This window comes from Rattus rattus, chromosome 6 (assembly GCF_011064425.1).
Source record: "Rattus rattus isolate New Zealand chromosome 6, Rrattus_CSIRO_v1, whole genome shotgun sequence".
In the NCBI taxonomy this organism is placed as follows: Eukaryota; Metazoa; Chordata; class Mammalia; order Rodentia; family Muridae; genus Rattus; species Rattus rattus.
Genome location: NC_046159.1, coordinates 2,969,856 through 2,990,742, shown reverse-complemented (window position 1 = coordinate 2,990,742; position 20,887 = coordinate 2,969,856). Strand labels below are relative to the sequence as shown.

Here is a 20,887-nt window from a genome sequence, read left to right as displayed (position 1 = left end):
AAGAAGTTATATTCTATTTTTAAGATATAGGTTATAGAATACGTATTTTTATCAGTACATTTTTGCTAATTTTAAATGCATATTACCTTGCCACTATATAATGATTAATAGAATGTGTGGGTGTGGGTGTGAGCATGTGTGTGTACACATGTGCACACCCAAATGCTTTTTGCCCACTTTGAAACAGGGTCTTGCTGTGTTGCCCAGACTATTCTGGAGCTCATGTGCTCAAGTGGTCCTCCTTCCTCAGTCCCTGGACTCCAGATGTGTGGTACTGTGCTGAGCTGAGCTGTTTTTTTTGTCCTTTAGTCCTTTCAGTGTGTTACTCCTTTAAAGGATAAAGGAGGTATTTTTTGCTTATGTTGTGGTATGTGGCTTGGCTATCCCTAGTGTGTAAGAGTGCTAGTTCACAGTTCTCAAGACACTTAGTAATTGACAGAGTTTTCTGGTTTCTTTGGACAGTGCTTAGGAAAGTCTGCTGCAGCTGAAACACAGACTCGTGGGAAGGCTATGAGTTTGCCAGGCTGCTAAAACCAAAAGTGACCTGAGCGTTTGTCAGGTGATGACCAGCAGGGTTTTCAGAAGGGTGGGCCAGCCTTTTTACATTTGCTGCTCTCAATTTGAGCTGTATAGAAAGTTTTAAAACTTAAAAATCACCTAATACTGATTAATTTCTTGCTTTGTAGTTACTTTCTAGATATATGAAATTAGTTGATAGATGGCATTTCTGAAAGAAAGCTTATCATAAAGCTATTTAAGAAAGTAAAACAATTTTTAGAATCATGAAATGAGTATTTTGAATTGTATGAGTTAGGAGTAGACAGTTATTGAACACTTGCTGTTTTGTACTTCAGTAGCACTTGAGATAGGTTGTAGTTTGATGGGGTTTCTTGTGAAAACATGAGGAAAGGTTGGTACTGAGAAGTGTGACTGGTTTCTCCATTCCTCCCTCAGAGAGCTGGTGTTCTTGCATCTGTGTAGAGTCATAGCTGATGCTGCATGTGTACCTTATCTTCTGACAGATTTCTGCAAGTTTTACAGCTTCAACAGGAATAAAATACTTAATAAATCATAATCTTACAGAGAACAGATAGAGAATATTATTTGTTAACAGGTCTACAGAGTGCTCTGTTTCCATAGTCTCAGTCTACTTTGAGTTGGAAACATTGCCAGATCTCTTAGTTTAGAAAGGAATTACGTACTTAAACTTGGATAGTCTTGATTATGTATAGATATCTTCATTTGCCCTTGGAGTTCACTAAGTCATTTGAAAGTGTTCAAGTGTGGTGGTATGTCATATCCTCAAATATATCACTGTGTCCTTAGGGGTTAAGCAAGTAGTTATAATTACCTTATCTTTAGAAATTAAATCAATGTTTGTAATAATAAATCAATATTCCGTATTATAGCCATGTAGCTTTTGAAGTATTTAAAAGTAAAAGCTGGTGTTGGTGGTAGGGCAAGGATAAATAACAATGTTTTCAAGTTCTCTTGATTGATATCTGTGTAACTTTGAAGTTTATTTTCAAGGAATAACAAAGTATGTAAAATGTGGTAAATAACTTTTTAAAATGAATTTCATATTCATAAAGCTAAGAAAGAGAAAGTTTTTGAATCGTAAACATTTCTTGGTTTTAATTTTCTTGGCTACTGAGATCCTAATGCTAAATTCCTGGTGATGGGTGGTTGTGGTTGTCTAATTATTGGCTTCCAATCCTCTCTCTGCATTGCTGGAAACAACAATCATACGGTCTGAGTCGGTGATGGGAAGCTTTCATTAAAGCAGCAGACACAGCAAACTGACTTAGAAGTGTGTTACAATCAAATTTTGCTTCTGTTAGAGGACAAAGACCCTCCCTCTTTTTCCTCCCTTCCTTCATAGCACATTGACCTTTGCAATAACATTGAACTTTTTTATAAAAAGAAGGAATATTTACATTTAAGATTAAGAATATTTAAGATCTTAAGAAAATATGAGCTTTTGCCTGGTTTGTCTCTTTCTATAAAGAAATGTGTAAATATTTGGAAAATTTTTCACTGACTTTCAAATTAAAAAAGAATATTTATGAAATATAAGTTGACCAGTCATACTTTACATTTTAAATACTTTGCAAGTCATTTATCTTAAATAACTTACTTTATATCATATGACCATTTGTGATAGAAGAGTAAAGAATAAGGAAAGCTTTCTTTGTCTTGAAAATGAATGGTAAAACTACTAAGAGCTAGTCCACTCAGATACAACTAGGGATTTTATTTCAAATGCTGACATTTAGTGATTTTTAAAAGTTGAAATGCTTTCTTTCTTGGTAGGATAAGTCGTGTTTTAAATTGATTTCATTAAAATAAAATTGGGTTGGGATGCTGGAGAGGTGGCTCAGGGGTTGAGAGTGCTGGTGGCTCTTGCAGAGGACCTGGCTTTGGTTCCTACCTCCCACTTGGGTAGCTGGCACCCACCAGTTACTCCAGCTCCAGTTCATCTGGTGCCTTCTTCAGGCCTCCAAAGACACCTACCTGTGCGCACGCGCATACACACACACACACACACAAATTTTTTAAAGAAGATTTTTCTGGGGCTATAATAATTTTATTATTAGAAAATAATTTAAGACTATGAAAAAATTGAAAGTAATAAAAATACTCTAACTTATTTTCACTGGGTGGCATATCGTATTTGCTAGAAGTCTGTACTTTAATGTGGACTCATATTATTTAAATGCCTCCTTTGCTGAAACTAAATTTCATGAATTTTAAAGGTAAATTACTGAACTTCACTGGTTCAGTTCTTAATATACTTTAGAGATTTGTAAAATGTAATATGCCCTAAATAACTGACCTAATAACTTCACTATTAAAGGCTGCAAGTGACTGATACATGAAAAACTCAAGCACTAGCTGTTGGCTTATTGCCCTTAAGGCCAAGTGCCTGATCTCAAGTTTTTAGTTGCTTTGTAGGTGCTAGGTGCATTTTATCATATTTGGTTCAGTGGAAACATTGATTTTTACCAATTCTAGAAAATAAAAAATAAACCAGTCACTGACATAAGCAATTCACTATTAAAATGAAATGTTTTAAATTAAACAGGAAATCTGGCATATTTTACTACATAAGTATTTATCTTTTTTTTGGGGGGGGGTTCTTTTTTTCGGAGCTGGGGACCACTGAACCCAGGGCCTTGCACTTCCTAGGCAAGCGCTCCACCACTGAGCTAAATCCCCAACCCAGTATTTATCTTTTTTAGAAGTGTGGACATCAGTATTGCATCTGAAGTTAAATTTGTATTATTTATATATGAAATTTCTGGATATTGCTCTTAGATAAAAACTTTGTTGAATTTTTCTGAAGAAACTAGCATTACACTTATAAGTACTTTGCACTTTTCAAGCTGTTGCCTGATTTTTTCTTTGAGAAAGTTGAAAACCTTTTTCTTCATAAAGGCTATTTATGATTCTAAATCAGAACATCCCATTGGATGGAGTGGATGGAGAGATGGCTCAGCAGTTAAGAGCACCGTTCCTGCAGAGGATCTGGGTTCCCAGGACCCATATGGTGGCTCACAACCATTGCTAACTTCAGTTCTAGGAGATCAGATTCATTAGGACCTTTGACGGTTTCAGATGTGCACAGGCTGCACAGACATACATACAGGCAAAACACTCAAGCATATGAAGGACAGGAAAGGTTGAGTGCATCTGAACAGTGCTCTGCAGGCTGTGGGAGACACGTAAGGAGACGTGCATTGCTCCTATTCTATATATTTTAAGTGGTTTGTGACGCTTTCTTGTCTTGGCAACTGGCCCCTGTTTCACTTCTCATTTAAATATTTTAACCTCCCATTCTCTGTGGTAGCAGTCTCAAAAGGACTAGAAATTGACTGGGAACTATCTAATTGAAGATGAAACTGGGGGTCCTATAGGAGTATCTGGACTCTCCTTGGTTAGGACATGGATTTTGGGGTTTGGTTTTAACAAGGCCTCAGGTTCCTAGTGCCTTTCATTCGCTTCCCCACTGGGTCAAAGGTGGGCATCAGTGGCAATCACAAGTCTTTCCTTTATCCAGGGAAAGTCTGCACCTTCCTAACTGCAGTTCATCAAACTTAAACTCTTGTATTGAGAAACATACACATATAGTTAGGCTTTTCACTTAAACTCTTAATACCAAAAAATGTAAACACTTTTAAGAACAAACCAGGTTCTAGCTCATGTTTTAACCCTGCATCCTCAATTTTATTCAGTCTGATGTCTGCTTTAAAAAAAACAAAACAAAACACAAATTTCTCAACTGTAAAGCTCATAATTCAAAGGTCTTACACATGGCTATCCCAATAAATTACTTTTCCAAATGAAACAGACTTTAAAGAAGTTGTGTTTTACAATGCAGAGAGTGGAGGATGCTTTTTATACATTGGTGAGAGAGATCCGACAGTACAGATTGAAAAAAATCAGCAAAGAAGAAAAGACTCCTGGCTGTGTGAAAATTAAAAAATGCGTTATAATGTAATCTGGTAAGTTCAGCATATTCATTTTGGTACAAAGCAGATGTCTTTCAAAGGTAACAAAGCAGTCAGAACCACTTAGATGTGGTGTTCTGCTTTGAAATATTAAAAGATAAGAAACTTGTCATTTGTTTCTGTAACGAGTACATTTATTTTAAATGTGGTTTTTATAATTGACCCTTTTTGATGGCTACAGTAGACTAATCTGCATTCTTCATGAGCTCTATTGACTTCATTAGTTTTAAGTAAGCTAAACATTTGGAACTGATAATTTATTTTTAAGGGAAATGAGATTTAAGTTTTAAGATAACCAGCAGTTTTTAAGTAAAAAATATATAATAATAGTTTGGCCAGAAAGGCCTAGTAAGGCCTATTCCTGTACCCATTTAGAAGCAGCTGTAGATTCCTGTGCTATGACTTTGTCTGTTATGTTATTATTGATTTCTCCTGTGCTATTTACTTGTAGCTGATGTCGTTCACTGTTTCAGGCTGCTTCAGAGGAATGCTAGTCTCTTACTTGTAAATCTAGTCACTGATTTACACAGTGAGCACACTGTCAGTATCCCTAAACACCTCTAATGTGATCCTTAACACCCTCCCTTTCCTTAGCCTTTTAAAATTTTATATCTGAAACAATGTCATCTGCCTGTTTGTCCTTACACAGGTTATTTCTGCCTTCCCTTAGCCTTGACTCTTGTTTGGATCACCAGTACTCCTATCCCTAGTTTGGTTAGTCAGCCAACATATCCCTGTCTATAAGAATCTCCTCAGTCCCTTAAAATGGCCATTGTGGCTTTGTGTATTTTCAATATAGTATTTTTACTATGGCTTCCTATGTTGCACTAAAATAGCTTATGTGTCATTCCTTTATTAGACAGTAGAATCCTGGAGAGCTAGACCATATGTTTTATTTTTGTGTGCCCATTGCATGTTAAGATTATAGCATACAAGTACTTTCTAGGAAAGACAGGGTGGACTCTTTGACTGTCCTGTCTAAATTAACCCAGATTACATTTCTAACTCAGCAAATTCTTTACTTAGTAAGATGATAAAACCTCATGTTGAAGTTCGTGCTTTTGCTGGAGGCTGTTGTAATATAGGAGTTCCATGGAGACAAGAAGCAATCACAGTGTTTTAAGACTGCTAAGAGATGTAGATGCAGAAGCAATGGCCATACTTGCAGGGATCTTCATGGGATTATGAACTCAAAACTTTCACGATTGGGTAAAACCCTACTTTAGTTTTAGAAACTGTGGTACAATTTAACATTATAATGCAATTTGAAAATTAAACTTTGAAGTAATGGCCTTGACCAGATTAAAGTGGTAATTTTAATCCTATTCCCCTTTCTACGGCCTTACTCTTAGATGATTTTAAAATAGAACAATAAGTTGAGGACTTGGTACACTTTACATTGTATTTAAGCAAACGTTGAAGCACTGCTCTGAATGTCTAAATTATGAAGTTTCCAGCAGTGACTGCTGTAATTGTTAATGAACATAGTACTTTCTACATAAAGGAAAAGTATATTTTAAGATATTTAAAATTATAGTGAGATAAACATATAAAATGTGTATTTGATAATTAGTTTTCCATCATTCTAGGAAAGGAGTAAGTCTAAACAAAATAATTAGCAGAATGGGATGCTACTTTATGAGAATCAGTTCCCAGAAGAACAAGGAGTCCACTGCCCTTTGTACATTAGCTATGACATTTCTCTGACATCAAAGTCATTAATTAGAATTAACACAGCTGAGACTCACATACTGTCAGAACTTGACAAGAGTGTAAATGCTGTCAGCTTCTGTCTTCTTTGTCTTCTAAATGGTTGTAGATATCCCATCTTAAAGATTGTCTTACAGCTGTCTTTCTCAGGATTTTTATTTTTCTGCACCATTGTTTTAGTATCATTGGCATTTTTCTTCATTGTAAAAATAGATTGAAGGGACAGTGAGATGGCTCTCAAGACTGAGGACTAAGTTTGATCCTTCAGATCCACTTGGTGGGAGGCGAGAACCTTAAGTTGTTTTCTGATCTTCATACATGGGCCATGGCATGAATACAAACAGAAAAATCAATGGTTGTAATATTTTAAAAAGATGATGACATAGACACTATAATGTGTGACCCAGGGAATTCACGATGTGTAAGGGAGTTAGGTATGACTCCACTTCGGGGGACTATCTGAGAGATAGTTCTCATTAGTGAATATGCTAATGAGAATATTTGTGCTTGCTACATAAACATGAACACTGAGTTCAAGTCCCTACAACTCAGGTAAATAGCCAGCCAGAAAACACCTGTAACCCCAGTGCTGGGGCAGGGGCCAGAAGTAACTGGTGGAGTACTGGTTATCAGCCTGGCTCCAGCTTCACTGAGGTACTTGCCTCATGGGAAGAAGGTGGAGAGTGAGGGAGCAGGACTCTCAGTGTCCTGTTCTGGCCTCCACTTAAATGTACAGGTCCCCTAGCACACCCCGACACATACACACATGTAGTTAAAAGGCACTATCCCATTCCAAGTGTCTGTGTCCCTAAGTCCCTAAGTGCTCCTGAATTACAGGTGCTTTTATTATGCCATTGGAAGAGTTCCTCACTGTGTGTTGAGGAAATGTCTGTCTTCTGTATTTGTCTGAGTGGACCTCACAACCTCGTTAGGCCTGGACTGTGTTGCTTGTGTTGTATCAGTTAGTGGATTTCAGGAGGCGAAACTAGTGAGTGCAGATTGGGGGTTTGGAGCAGTATATATTTATTTACTCATATTCAAATAGATGACACCGACATTGCCCATTCTATTGTTAAATGTGAGCAAGCCTCACTGCTGCTGTACATTTTCAGCAGCACTGGTCATGCTTTCCTGAACTAGAGATCTGTTGTCAAGATGAGTTAAGAGTAAAAACTTTAAAGAAAGTATATAAGTGATTATTATTAAGATTACAAAATATGTTAGTAATACGGTAAAGGAAAAATCTTGCCACTTAAGATAGTCAGTCAATTATGTGTTTAACATAAGGTCCTTAAATACATACTATGTTACTCACAGTTCATAATACTGAACCAGGTGATTCCAAGAGTGAAGACATTTAAAGTGGCTGAGGTCTGTTGGGTACTTGTTCTCCAGACTCCCTCTAGTATCTAGTGTGGAAGCATTAGTGGGTTAAGAGTTCTCTCAGTGCTTCCTACGGGATGAACGGATAGAGTAAAGCATGGCCACTTTTCTCTTCAGCTCCACTTTGACTCCAGTGTGACTTGTGGTTGGAGGTCTAAAGTTGGTTCTTCAAGCCCTTGCTTCTAGAACTCACTTGTCACGCCAGGGTCTAGGAAGTTGGGAATTACTCTGACTGAGTTAGTTTTAGTCACAACTTATTTAGGTATTTTGCTTTAATGACACATAGATACAGGGCTTAATGACTAATGTTGAATGGTCTTTGAAGACAGGTATTTATATGACAAATATCGAATAGCTAAACAGTAAAATGGTAAAATAAGAGAAATTTATCTTATTACAAGTACACCTCCAGTCAGATGAGTTTGCTTATCACCAGAGGTCAGGGCATCATAGCTTTTAAGACACCAGTATCTTACAGACAACGTGGCTTACTGTCTGTCTATAGTCCAGAATCTTGGGGGACAATTAATTTGTATATATACGAAGGCACATCTACCAAACATGGAGGTAGGCACGGGGAGTTAAGTGACTAAGTTTCCTAGTAGAGAAAAATTAGTAGAAATCAAGCCCTTTTGGGGGAAAAGTAATTTGTTAAACTTATCTATTAGATTGCCTGCTGTGAAAGTCAGGGGTTTCTATTTAAAATATCAGCGTATCAGAGCTGGGAAATGGCTCAGTGGTTAAGAGCACCCAGCATCCAGCTAACAGTTGTCAATAACTCCTGTCCCTGGATATCTAATGTTCTGTTCTGGCCTCTGTTAATGCACTGTACTCACATGGTGCACAGACATACATGTAGGCAAAACACTTATACCACAAAATAAAGTTGTTTTAAATGTCAGATATTTTGCTTTAAAAGAAAGACTAACAAAAGAAAGTATACAGTAATTATTATTTTGAAATTACTAAATGTCAGGTATTTTGTTAGGTATTCTAATACCTAAATTTAAATAATTTAAACTTAAATAATTTAAAAATTTTAAAATGTCAAAATATCCACGAAAAGATATATCCTAAAGAATCCTTAACCCGTTCAGCTGCCAGAACAGCAGCACGAAACAGAGCTACTCTGTGCGAACTCAAGCTCCCATTGACAGCAAATGAGCACATCAAGACATCATGTATTAACATGTTTTAATATACTTCTTTTTATATATTTCAGGGTGTTGACGATGCCTTCTATACATTAGTCCGAGAAATTCGAAAACATAAAGAAAAGATGAGCAAAGATGGGAAAAAGAAGAAGAAGAAGTCAAGGACAAGGTGTATAGTCATGTGAATAGTTTGTACTCTTTCTTAAGGCACACTTAAGTAAAGTGTGATTTTTGTACATTACACTAAATTATTAGCATTTGTTTTAGCATTACCTAATCTTTTTTTTTCTGTTCGTGCAAACTGTCAGCTTTTATCTTAAATGCTTATTTTAAAAGGACAGTGGAAACCTTCTTTTCTCTAAGTGCCAGTATTCCCTGGGTTTTGGACTTAAACTAGCAATGCCTGTGGAAGAGACTAAAGACCTGAGACTCTGTCTTGGGGTTTGGTGCATGCAGTTGATTCCTTGCTAGTTCTCTACCAACTGTGAACATTGGTGTGAACCAGAATAATGAAGCTTTTGAACCATCCCTACTCTGTGTTCCATGTAGTCATCAAATGGATTCATTAGTAATTACAGCTTCACTTGAGACCTTGTGGTTGGTTCTCCTAAGACTAAGGGATTATGGATTTATGGGCTTCCCTTTGATTCACTTCCAGCATGTCCTAGAATTTATCATCCTTCATAAGTGTAGTTAGACTGTTCACAAAAGGCTTTCTCTAGCTTTCCACTGCTAGTAATCTTGCTCACTCCCCCAAATAGTATATTTTTTCTAGAAAAGGGGAAAAAATGAAAAAAAAAAAAAAAAAAAAGGCAATGGGAAATGTTGAAATCCATTCAGTTTCCATGTTAGCTAAATTACTGTAAGATTCCTATAATAGCTTTTCCTGGTAAGGCAGACCCAGTATGAAATAGTAACCATTTGGGCTATATTTACATGCTACTAAATTTTTGTAATAACTCAAACTGTAACATATATAAACAGTTCTCATAAGAACTAAGTACAATTCCCCTTTGTCAGATTGTTCTATCCTAACTTTCAAGTCTTATTTGAATTGTGTTGTTGAAAGTAGTCTTAATGGTTGTGAAGCTGAAGATGATTTGAGACAGTTGTAGCTTAGTGGATGTTAAGGAGACCAGAGTTGCAGGGTTGGGCCTTACATGAACATGTAATGGACATGTAATGTGTATCTGTTACATGTGATGAATGCTACTGGTTTTGTAGCACTGCTGCATTCAGTGTTGGCCATGCATTGTTTGGTACCTGGGGGATGAGGGAAGAGAGTTTGATGGCTTAGTACAATGCATTCTCACCATGTAACAGTCCTACTGACAAATCAAGAAAGTTCTTTTGTTTATAATAATAATAATAATAAACAATTTAAAATACATTTCGATGTTCGCTTCAAGGTTGAGATTTTGGGGTAGGAGACTACAAGCAGAGTAAATCTTTAAAACAACGAAGTGAGAAAGTTTGAAAATGCAAGTTTGACTAGTCTCTGAATTCTAGATGAACAAACATTTCCTAAGTACTTCCCAAATCTGATAGGTGTTTAAAATTATCCTATGCTTTAAGAATAGATAACAGGAAAAAGAATCTCTTGAATGCACTTAAAGCATTCCTTCAAATAATTTGAAATGAGATGGAAATATCACTGGACTATGAGGACTGGATATCTGTTTTTAGAAGTCTGATTTTAAGCAAATCACTGTCTGTTTAGTGTTGAATCATCTCAAAGAACTAACTTCACAGCTGTGTGACATAGTCAGTTTACATGCTGACACACCAGTTCTCAAGCTCAGCACGGTCTGTAACTGTTTTACATGGATTAATATCTTCACTGCCAGTCTTAGGCAAATTGTGCAAGAGGTAAAATGTATATTCCAGTATCCATTCTCCAATTTCAGGACTCCCTCCAACATTATACTGGCTTTCAGCCTGTTTCCCACGTCCATGACTTAGCGTAGTTTTAATAATTTCCCCCTCACTTTAAACTTTGTTCTGCTATGGACAATTTCATGAACTCTTAAGATCGGTGCATCAAAGCTGCCCTATGGCGTTCTTCCCTAGGACTTAAAATAACAGGCACTGTAGTGGGATTTGAATTAATAGCTGGTTTTCAGGGCCACTCCAGCAGTTCAGTCTCAGTCCTTTGGACATCATTCCTGCTGCCCAGTCCACAGTGCCTCAGTAGGAATTTTAAACTTTAGTGTGAACACACAGAACACAGTCCAGTGGAAGGGGAGCTCAATCTTCATCTAGCCATCATCCTGGTGATAGATTCTATTGTTTTAATAAATACAGTCTAACAGTGAAAAATACTTCAAAGTTTGTATCATGAAGCTCTCTTTTTTTTTTTTAAAACTAGAATTTATTTTACTCAGCATTCAGTGCTTTTCATATTCTGGGCATTAGACTAGGCACTGGGGTGGGGGTGTGGTATCCCAAAGAAGGGACACAAACCTTGGCCAGTGGTATATAGCATGATCTATACTACTACTAAGTAAGGCCTATGGCATGACTTAGAAATTATGAAATACATGATTTTAATTTTGCAGAGAGGGTTTGGGTTCCTACAATTATTTTCCCCAGTTCAGTAAGAATTTTTGCTGTGAGTCCAATGCAACTTTTTAATCAACCTTCTTTATTAATTATTAATTATTTCCTTTTTCTAAAGGAACAGAAATTCCCTAATCTACTTTTTTGAAGTGTTCTAAACTGTACGTGTTCATAGAACATTCTTTGGGTGGACTTTAAATCTTATAATGCAGTTAGTATATACCTCTCATTTCTATAGAGAGGAACATGGGTCCTTCAAGAGCTGCAGTGCGTACTCAGATAGGTTCAGTGTTTCTGGGCAATGTGGTAAAGTAGTGGTAATTACCACTATGTAAATTCTGAATTGTGTCACTGAAGGGTTTTGTAGAGTTTTTTGTTTGTTTTTGTTGTTGTTGTTGCTGTTTTTTATTAAAAGGGAAAGAAGCCTAGAAACAATCATGTTACCTAATTACTGCAGCCTTAAAGTCCTTGTTGAAGTTGAAAACCAATGCTAAGTTACAGTCATAGGCATTAACATGTTTGTGGGAAGACTATAGCAGGCAAATACAATTTGAGTAAATATTTTCATTAGGGAATTCTAGGCTCTACTGACTGAGTCACACTGCATAGGAATTTAGATCCTAACTTTTATAGGTTATCAAGACCTTTGCCACCATTGCACAATTTCGTCCTAACATACATACAAGTTCTGTGAGGCATGTCAGGAACAGTTTGCACAAATTCATCTCATTTTGTATCCCACTAAATTTTTCATTTTCCCCAAACAATAATATATACATATATGTGTGTGCGTACATATAGCATATATACGTGTGTATACATATATATGTGTGTGTATACATATATGTGTGTGTATACATATATATGAAGGGATTTTTTTGTAGGCAATAAAAATTTAACTGATTTCCATTTGTTGAAAGTAGTGATTTCTTGATAATTGTGTAGTCATTTTTTTAAAACCCAAAAGTTATTTAAAGGTGAATTTATACTTAAGAACTTCTGTGTAATACTGCGTAGCATGAATTCTGCATTGAAAAATTGAACAGATATACCCAATAGCTGTAAATTGTCAAAACATGAAAATTTATTTCTAAAGAAGTACATTAGTTTTCAAAGAATAGTTATTAATTAGATTCAGATTTGTGGTTTAGTTCAATAGTTTGAAGTGCCTGTTTGGGATGGTGGTAGGCATTTTAGATGAATCTGGGAAAAATGAAGTTCTACAGAAATGCCAGTTTCAGACTCAACTCCAGCCAGCTGAGTGGGCTATGTGCTGTTTTATCTCCTGGTCCCCCAATTCCACTGTCTCATGTCTTCAATGTTGAAAACACTTCTGCATTTTTATTTGAGTGCCAATTTCTTACTAGTGCTATTTCTTAATGTAACATGTTTACCTGGAATGTATGTTAACTATTTTTGTATAGTGTAAACATGCACATTTTGTACATTGTGCTTTCCTTCCTTCCTTCCATTCCTTTTCTTTCTTGTTTTGTTTGTTTGTTTGTTTGTTTGTTTTGGGACATATGCAGTGTGATCCAGTTGTTTTCCATCCTTTGGTTGCTCTGACCTAGGGAATGTTGGTCATATCAAACATTAAACTTAAAAGTGACCACTCTTAATTAAAATTAACTTTTAAATGTTTATAGGAGTACGTGCTGTGAAGTGATCTGAAATTTGTAATATTTTTGTCATGAACCGTACTGCTCCTAATCATTGTAATGTAATAAAAATAGTTATGGTGACTATGAAGTGTGTAATTATGTAGTTTTAATTGTGGTTAAAGCTCAGATTTAGAGCTTCACATGTTTGTTAGGCAAGTCCTTCATGCTGAACTCCATCCTGACAATAGGTATTTCTTGATGGAAAGTTGAAATGTCTGTATGGTAGTTGATACAGAATCCTTTAAGATTTTAAGGTTTATTTTTGTATTTTATTTATATGAGTACACTGTAGCTGTTTTCAGACACACCAGAAGAAGAGGACATCAGATCCCATTACAGACGGTTGTGAGTCACCATGTGGTTGCTGAGAATTGAACTCGGGACCTCTGGAAGAGCAGTCAGTGCTCTTAACCACTGCACAGAATGCACCAGCTTTAATGGCACAGATAGAGGAGCATTACCACTCCACATGGAGGCCAGTTGAAGCGGATTAGGAACCTAAGGCAGGCCAGCAGCACAAAGGGTAATGGGAATAATAACTACATAATGCTAGTCTTCTGCTTGGCAGCTCAAGATTGAAGCCACCTTCACATGTCTCATTTTGGTAACTGCATTCAAATCATTTTGAGGTGTCTGTAGAGAGCCTTGAAAATGCACTTCAGTATACTAGATGGAGTAACAAAACCAAAAACAAAGACACTCCACAAACTAAAGGGCAGGCAGGCCTGTCAGACACCATTTGCTAATGACGATCTCATCAGTAAATGAAGAAATAGAATACTTGGTTATAATATGTTAAAAAATTAGATGTATTTTCTTTCAAAATTGTATTCTCCTGAAAGGTGCTAACGTTACTATTTCAATAATAAAGGGATTATGGGCAAAGCTCTCAGTATCAATAGGGTTGAAACCTATATTAGTACAATAGGGAAACTTTTAAAAAAAAATGTATCTTGCCCTTTTAAACTGAATTATTGTATAATAATTGGTACAGGCAAACAGCTGGCACTGATTGTCAGCTAGGCTGGTGGCAGTGATTGGTCAGTTTTTGGTATCTGAATAGTAACGTTGCTTCATAGCTCTGTATTTCCTAAGGAAATATAAGGCCTCTAGCTCCTTCATTACAAATTCTCCTCGTGCAATGAGTTCTTTGATCTTCTCTGGGTCCTTCACATCCTTGTTTTTAAGGAAAACATTCTTCAAACGCCTTTTAAAATAGTCTGCTCCTTTTGGATAGTCCCGTCCAAGATACAGCAGCTTTAAACAAGAAAGATGTGTTTCTAAGCAATCCATGTTAGATAATAACATTTATAAAGTTGGCAGCATAAATTACTTACATTTTTATAAAGAGTCAGTACTTCTCGTAAAGAATTGGCCATTTTCACTTATATGGAATTAATCCACTTTTATACATGACATACCTAAAGAAAAGGAAGATTTTTTTTCTTTTTTGCAAATAACTGCATTGTAATCTTAAAGAATCAAAGATCTTACCATTGGTGAAATGGTAAGCTGGTTTTTCATTTTGTGTGCAGACATTCACTTGCCACAGTACATGTGGAGGCTATGACCTCAGATGTCCGTCCTTTCCACAGAATCTGAGATGGTCTCAGTTGTTGCTTCAAATAGCTGGCACTTGGTTTAGGGATTCCCCTCTACCTCTCATTTCTGTGTGTGCACACTGGGATTACAAACTTGAAGGTCTACATGATCCTCTTGTTTGTGCAAGTGCTTTACCAGTAAGACCTCTTATCCCCCAAAATGGTAATTTGTGCTGAGAGCTTTTTTATTGAGGCACTGAGGTAACACCACTTTTCTAAGCCTGTTTTCCTTACCAAAAGTAAAGCTGTCTACCCTGCTCTAAAGGCTTGATTATTTGGAAGAGTAAGAGTTCAAATCTAGAAGAGTATTTTCAGAGGGACATTAAAAACTAAAACAAATTGGCTTGGAAGATTAAAAAGGCTGGCCCTTAAGGAGAGTGTACAGTAATGGGCAGAGGGTAAAGGGAGAGCTTAGAAAGGTTCAGCTGGCAGCAGACAGCATCCACGCTGTTGACCACGCGTTCATGAGTAGGTGCTTTAGCTGCCAAGGGGGAGCTTGGGAAAGGCCCCATTAGACCAAACCTAGAAACAGCATTCCCACTGTGTTCCATCCCTTATGGCTGATGATAGTTCTGAGCACCTGATTAAAGTGCTTGCCATGATCCTCCTCTGTGAGACTCTTCCTAAGAACCTAGTTCATGTAGTGGATTTATGAACCACCACATGGGTGGGATATTTTAGGAAGTAAGATGTACTAGAAGATTATTTTTCAACCTTGTTAGTGCTGTGACCCCTTAATACAGTTCCTCAAGGTGTAGTGACTCCCCAACCATACAATTATTTCATTGTTACTTTGTAACTGTAGTGTTGGTACTGTTCTTAATCATGAATATCTGATAAGCAGATGGTCATAGGCCACCCCTTTGAGGATCCTTTGGCCCCCATCCCCCCACCCCCCAAAGGGGTAGTGACCCAGGGGTTGAGAAATGCCATAGAAGTACTACAATGGGAACTGTCCATTTGGGACTCCTAAATACCTAGGAAAGGTGTGCACCTGTAGACTTGAGTGCGGTGTGCACGTGTGTGGTTTTTATAGTGACCTTTATGTAATCTGGTAACAGCTAGTTCCTTTATTACAGGATTTATTTTCATTTTAGCTTCCTGTCAGTAATTTTAAAACTCATGTCCAACAGTTAAGAAGCTGGTTCCCATTGTCCTCAATAATTTACTTTTTTGGATCATCACTCCTCCACCTACTAGAACCAAATTCTTATCACTGTCACCACTTGGCACACTCCCTTCCCAGATCCCCCTCCTTGTTCCTGGAAAGCTCACCCTGTCCTACTTCTAACAACATGTACCACCACCCTCTCCACCCAATCAGTGTCCTGTTGTGCTAGGCTGCTGTGTACAAACCCCTTTTACCTGAGACCTGTGTCCCTTGTTTTGAATTCTTAAGGGATCCTAGCCCTTCGTTCTGTCCCTTCTCTGGCTGCTGCCGCCATTGCTTAAAGCCATCTAACATCTTTTGGACTGAATTATTCTGGAAAAACAAATTTTCAAAGATTTTTTTAAAAGATGAATTAAGGGTTATTTAAAATTAATTAGCAGAAAATGAAGATTCTCAAAACTGTAGCCTCATATTCATCCAAAAATTATGGTGTTGAGCTGGGTGGAAGCTGAGGCAGGGGAAGACGCCCTGTCACTAGTACCAATAACTGTGGTGACTGGTGTTCAGTTAGTGTCAGAGCATGTAGATCCTGTTGATTCTGCTTGTTTCCTCTTGAATGATGTGTCCACTGAGGTTTCTAGGGTTGAGTCAGTCACCCATGCTCTCCAGGTTCTAAAGTCTTACTGCCATAATCATCTTCCTCTTTTTAATGTTTTGCTTTTCTGAAGATTTAATGTAACACTGGTAGGTAAAGAGACTGGTGTGAATTAACAATGGGGGAGCCATTACCAGGATGGTCTACCTTATTGAAGAATGACTTAAAACTATGTGGTTTAAAATAATATAGATAAAATTTGGCATTTGTAACTTGTGAAAGGTTTTAGAGACCTGGCTTAGTTCTCCTTCCCAATAGCTTTCCCCACAAATTAGGAATAAAAGATTGCCCTACCCCTACCCCCATGCAGATAGTATTGTCAGACTTTTAATGTTAATTTATCATAACAGTTGATTCAGGAAGTTTTAGTTTATTTTTGCTAAAGGGGAAAACCTTTAGTTTGCAAACTAGGAAACAACTTAAATGCTGCAGAAACCCGCATGAAGTCCTAGAAGTTACCAAAGTTGGATGACTGCATGACTCGAAGTCATCGGTTCTTCCAAGACCATGGGTATGAGCAAGGAGGAGTCCTATTCCTTCTCTCCCTGGGGACTTTGACTAAAGGAATGATGGGGTTGTCACTTTAGTAGGACACTATTATTTTCTGATAGAAGGGCTTGATGCCTAATGTTATTATGTTCCATGATGTTCGAGTGACAAAAAAAGCTGAAAGAAATGAGACAGAAAGGCAGTGTATTGTTTCAGTGGTCTTGTGGCCTAGACCTAGTATTCTTCAGACTGCCCTGGGAACACTGTCCCATCAAATGTCCCAGTACCAGAGGTGGTGTGACCAGAGAGGTACAAGGACATGGAAGGAGAGGGGCCAGTTCAACCCTGTGTGGAGGTGAAGAGACTCCAGAAAGCAGCCCTCCTACCATCGCAGTTCCTGCACAGAGGCCAGAGGACATGGAAGATCAAGAAAGCAAAGTCTTGCCCTTTGGTATCTGACTCTATTATTTTCTTTTCCTTAGGAGAGAAGTTGATAGTGACAGACAGGGTGAGGTTGAGTGAGGCCTTTCCTTCAGAGTCACCATGTTAATTACTATACTTCCATACCACATCCTAGTTCAAACTGAGGTTTTCTGTCACTAAACACCAGTAGTTGCTTTGTTGAATAATTCAAAACAAAGGCTAACTTCCACACTCAACAACTATGATAAACCAGATTTGAATTATATGCAGCACATGGTAAGTTGTTATCTCATTACCAAGGTTCGGAGGGCAGTAAAGTTTTAAGTGTTGTGCAACCAATGACTTTAACCCACAAAAACTAGCTGTCAGCACTACTGAACAGAACATCTAGTTAAGTGTGTAAGGGATAGAACATTAAATTGGAAACAGGCACGGGCTATAACAAGTAATGGGTTAGACAGGTCGTAAGCTGGGGCTGGGTTAAAGAACTGATACAGCGTTAGTGTCTTTTCTTCATATGAGGAGGGGCTGAAATTCTGAAGGCTGCTTCAACAGTACAGCACTCGGTGACCTTGGGACAACAATGGCTTGCTGGTTCCTTACAGGTCACTTTAAACTAATGTGTGTGCAGCTTTTGAGGAAACTAGCGAATGTTTTGCATAGAAACTAAACCACCACTATCAGTGAAGAATCTGTACTACTTTTAATCTTACGGTAAAGACCCTCTTGGAGCTCGCCTTCCGAGCCTAATTGGCCAGATGACCCCCTAGGAGGGCCCGCCCAGAACCAATGGTTTCACCTAGCCCTGAGCTGGCGCCATTCCTTCCCCAGATCCCCCGTGAAGGGCTCGCCCAGACGCTTTAGAAACGAAAGAGAAAACCCCTTTACAAAGCCCGGTGCGGCGGCCCTCGGCTATAACCCCAGCTCTCAGGAGGAAGGTGAGGAAGGCCCGCGAGTTCCAGGTCAGCCTGCGCTACAATGTGAGAATGAGCTCTGCTCCCGCGCCCGGCAGCCCTCTTCTAAGGCATACTTCACCACCAGCAGGTCTGGGGTCCCGAAGACAGGTTGTTCAGACTGCCACACTCCAGCGCTTTACGGCGGCACGGCCGTAAATGCTCTGACAGCAGTAGTCCTTGGAGGGGGCCGGCCGTCTGCCGGAAGTAGGCGGAGCTGGGGGTGGGGCTAGAGAGGGTCTACGGGCAGAAATGTGTGGAGCACAGGGCCGCTTTGCTGGGGCGGGGCATCAGGCGGAAGTGGGCGGGATTAGGTAAAAGCAGTGGTGTGGACTCACCTTGTGTGGGAGGTATGGCTTGTGTAACCAGTCCGCCACTTAGGAAGGACTTACCGGAAGACTACAGTGCGACTGCGCAGACCGACCTTCGCAAAGCGCAAGGAATGGCGAGTGGGCGTGGCTTGTCGTCCTGACAACCGTGAGCGTTTCGGCTCTGCAGAGTTCACTTTTCCCTAGGCAAAGGTCCTTCTTCTCTCATGGTAAGCCAGGAAAGTGAGGGAGATGGGAAGGGGGAAGTACGGATTCCGCTTCAGCGCTGCCAAGGGGGGATAGGCAGACGGGCGCAGTGCGAACCAGAGGTGGCGAGATCCAGATCTCCAGTAACTAAACTTTACTAACTTCCGGTGATGTACGTTCCCACTTTTGCTCTGACTGCAACTTGTCAGAAATGTTTTTCATTCCAACTCTCACGTTTTCACGGAGGCAGAACAATACGGAGCTAATGTCGTATGTTGTTTCCCAGTCTCCATCAAGACATCATCTATTATCACACTCGGTGAACACGGAGAATACAATTACTGATTACGTAATGCACTCATTGTGGGGAAATTCAGAGTACCTTCTTTGTGTTTGCTGGCTAGAAACCAGAGGCACAAAGGAGAATATGACAGCCCTCCTGGGGCAGTCAATTAAGCAGCGTAACTACCACAAGCTTTACCATGGTAACGGCTGATGTGTCTAAAGCGGAGTAAACAAGCTATTAAGGGTGGGAAGAGAAGAAAAGAGTGGTGCTTTTCAACCTCCTTTAAAATATAAATATGTACTTTCTGTAAGTGGCGGGAAGAAATGGGTAATAGAGGACTCCCCTGGCAAGACCCCCAGTGGGCCATCAGCCAAGTTAAGACTGCTGGCAAATTACAAGAACAAGCACTTGTTAGCTCCATCGAAAGGTGGATTTAATCACCCCACCCCACCCCATCTGCATAGTCTGTTTCTCAGACTTCCAAGCCACTTGGGGGATTTATTTAAAATGTAGATTCCAGGTCACAACTTAAAACCTACTGTATCATGGCGCTTCCAGGAAACAAAGTACCATAAACAAGGTTGCTTAAACAGTAGAAACTGCCTATATCACCACTCTGGAGACTGAACATCTGGGTTCGGGTGTCAGCACGGGGGAGGGGGAGATATTCAGGTGTCTCTTCTATTTCGAATAGTCCTTTAGTGTGTAGCAGTGTAAGCTCATCCCCACCCCATCCCCCCACACACAATGTTTATTTTCTTCATGAGGGTCTGATTCCAAGATTCCTCTTTGTAACCTGTACCAGGCATATTGAGCCGGGAGGCCCACCCAGTTCCAATATCAGGTTATCTTAATTTGGTGAAATAATCACGGACCGTTTCTCTAAGCAGGTCAAATGCTAACACCCAAGGACTTAAGATTTTAGTCTATGAATTTGAAAGTGCATAATTCAACCCCTCAGCCTAAGAAAGTATAATACAGGAAGGGGAGCCACCACACTAAGTCTAGGAGGACAGATTTCTCCAAAAGCTTGTCAGGACACCCTTTGCTGCGTGAGTGTTGAGAAGTTTTACTACGATGGCTTTTACGAAGGATAAAGGTGGGACTTTGTTTCAAGTTAGAAATACTAGTGAGGGATAAAAATGTGTCCATCACTTTAGGATATGCTCTTTGAGAGGGATATTTACATAGTCTGCCATAGAGTGTTTGTTTCAAGATGGAAATGTGTTAACAATTGTGTCAGGGAATACTGTAGCCAGGATAAAAACCATTTGTAAAAATCACATGAGAGCAAAGCCTCCCTTGTCACTCTCTCCCCGATGAAAAGCCACGGAGAGAACTTCTGAAATGTGTGCCCTTCCTGGAAGATGCCATCTAAACCTGGGCTACTGTGTGCCAGCTTTGGCACTGGCATCTTGGAGGTGCTTCTGTGGCTTGAACCAGCCTTTCCTATGTGCTCTTCAGATATGTAAAATGTATAATTTATACTCCACACAGTCCCTCATAAATTCATCAGAAAGCTGATAGGCACGCAGGACTGCTCAGGAATTTATGAGTAGTATTACAGAGACCAACCTGGAACTGTAAATCAGAATTGAAGTACGGAGCTTTCCAAAAGGAACAGACTGACTTTAAAACATGTGGCTGGACAGTCTTCACATGAGTTGGCAAACTTGAAAATCACTGATTTCCTCCCCATAAACAAAAACTATCAGTCTTATGTAATAGAAAGGTTTCTTTGAGACAGCCACCACATCTGCAAATTTGAAAGAGTACCAATAGTAATGTGTCAGTAAGGAGACTGGGGGATCTTTTCAACCAGTCCTTTTTTAACTGGCTCTCTTTTTATAGACTCTTTGACATGGGAAATAGTATC

General features: G+C 38.9%; 3 protein-coding genes across 5 annotated transcripts in view; 2 read left to right on the top strand and 1 right to left on the bottom strand.

The window, feature by feature from the left end:
• Kras (KRAS proto-oncogene, GTPase) overlaps positions 1-13,066 on the top strand; it is a 32,759-nt gene extending 19,693 nt beyond the window's left edge. For 2 of the 3 annotated variants that reach the window (XM_032905396.1, XM_032905397.1), the window contains exons 5-6: positions 4,382-4,505; positions 8,827-8,918. In XM_032905396.1, the coding sequence (XP_032761287.1) occupies positions 4,382-4,501 (120 nt within the window). In that variant the 3' untranslated portion in view covers positions 4,502-4,505; positions 8,827-8,918. Of the gene's footprint in view, positions 1-4,381; positions 4,506-8,826 lie in introns of all 3 variants that reach the window. The other variant, XM_032905399.1, reaches the window with a different exon arrangement.
• On the bottom strand, positions 11,686-18,410 carry Etfrf1 (electron transfer flavoprotein regulatory factor 1). The gene is made up of 4 exons (XM_032905400.1): positions 18,288-18,410; positions 15,945-16,062; positions 14,316-14,399; positions 11,686-14,235 (listed from the first exon to the last, which is right to left on the bottom strand). The coding sequence occupies exons 3-4, from the start codon at positions 14,355-14,357 to the stop codon at positions 14,020-14,022; spliced, it is 258 nt and encodes an 85-aa protein (XP_032761291.1). The 5' UTR covers positions 14,358-14,399; positions 15,945-16,062; positions 18,288-18,410; the 3' UTR covers positions 11,686-14,019.
• A 110-nt stretch (positions 18,411-18,520) lies between these two features.
• Casc1 (cancer susceptibility 1) overlaps positions 18,521-20,887 on the top strand; it is a 37,160-nt gene continuing 34,793 nt past the window's right edge. Inside the window, exon 1 of the mRNA XM_032905395.1 lies at positions 18,521-18,748. Within this exon, the coding sequence (XP_032761286.1) occupies positions 18,746-18,748 (3 nt within the window). The 5' untranslated portion in view covers positions 18,521-18,745. The remainder of the gene's footprint in view (positions 18,749-20,887) is intronic.

Coding starts and splice junctions, on each gene's coding strand:
- Etfrf1 (XM_032905400.1), bottom strand. CDS start 14,357: ATGGCCAATTCTTTACGAGAAGTACTGACTCTTTATAAAAAT. Junction 14,236..14,315: donor TACTGACTCTTTATAAAAAT/GTAAGTAATTTA, acceptor TCTTGTTTAAAG/CTGCTGTATCTTGGACGGGA.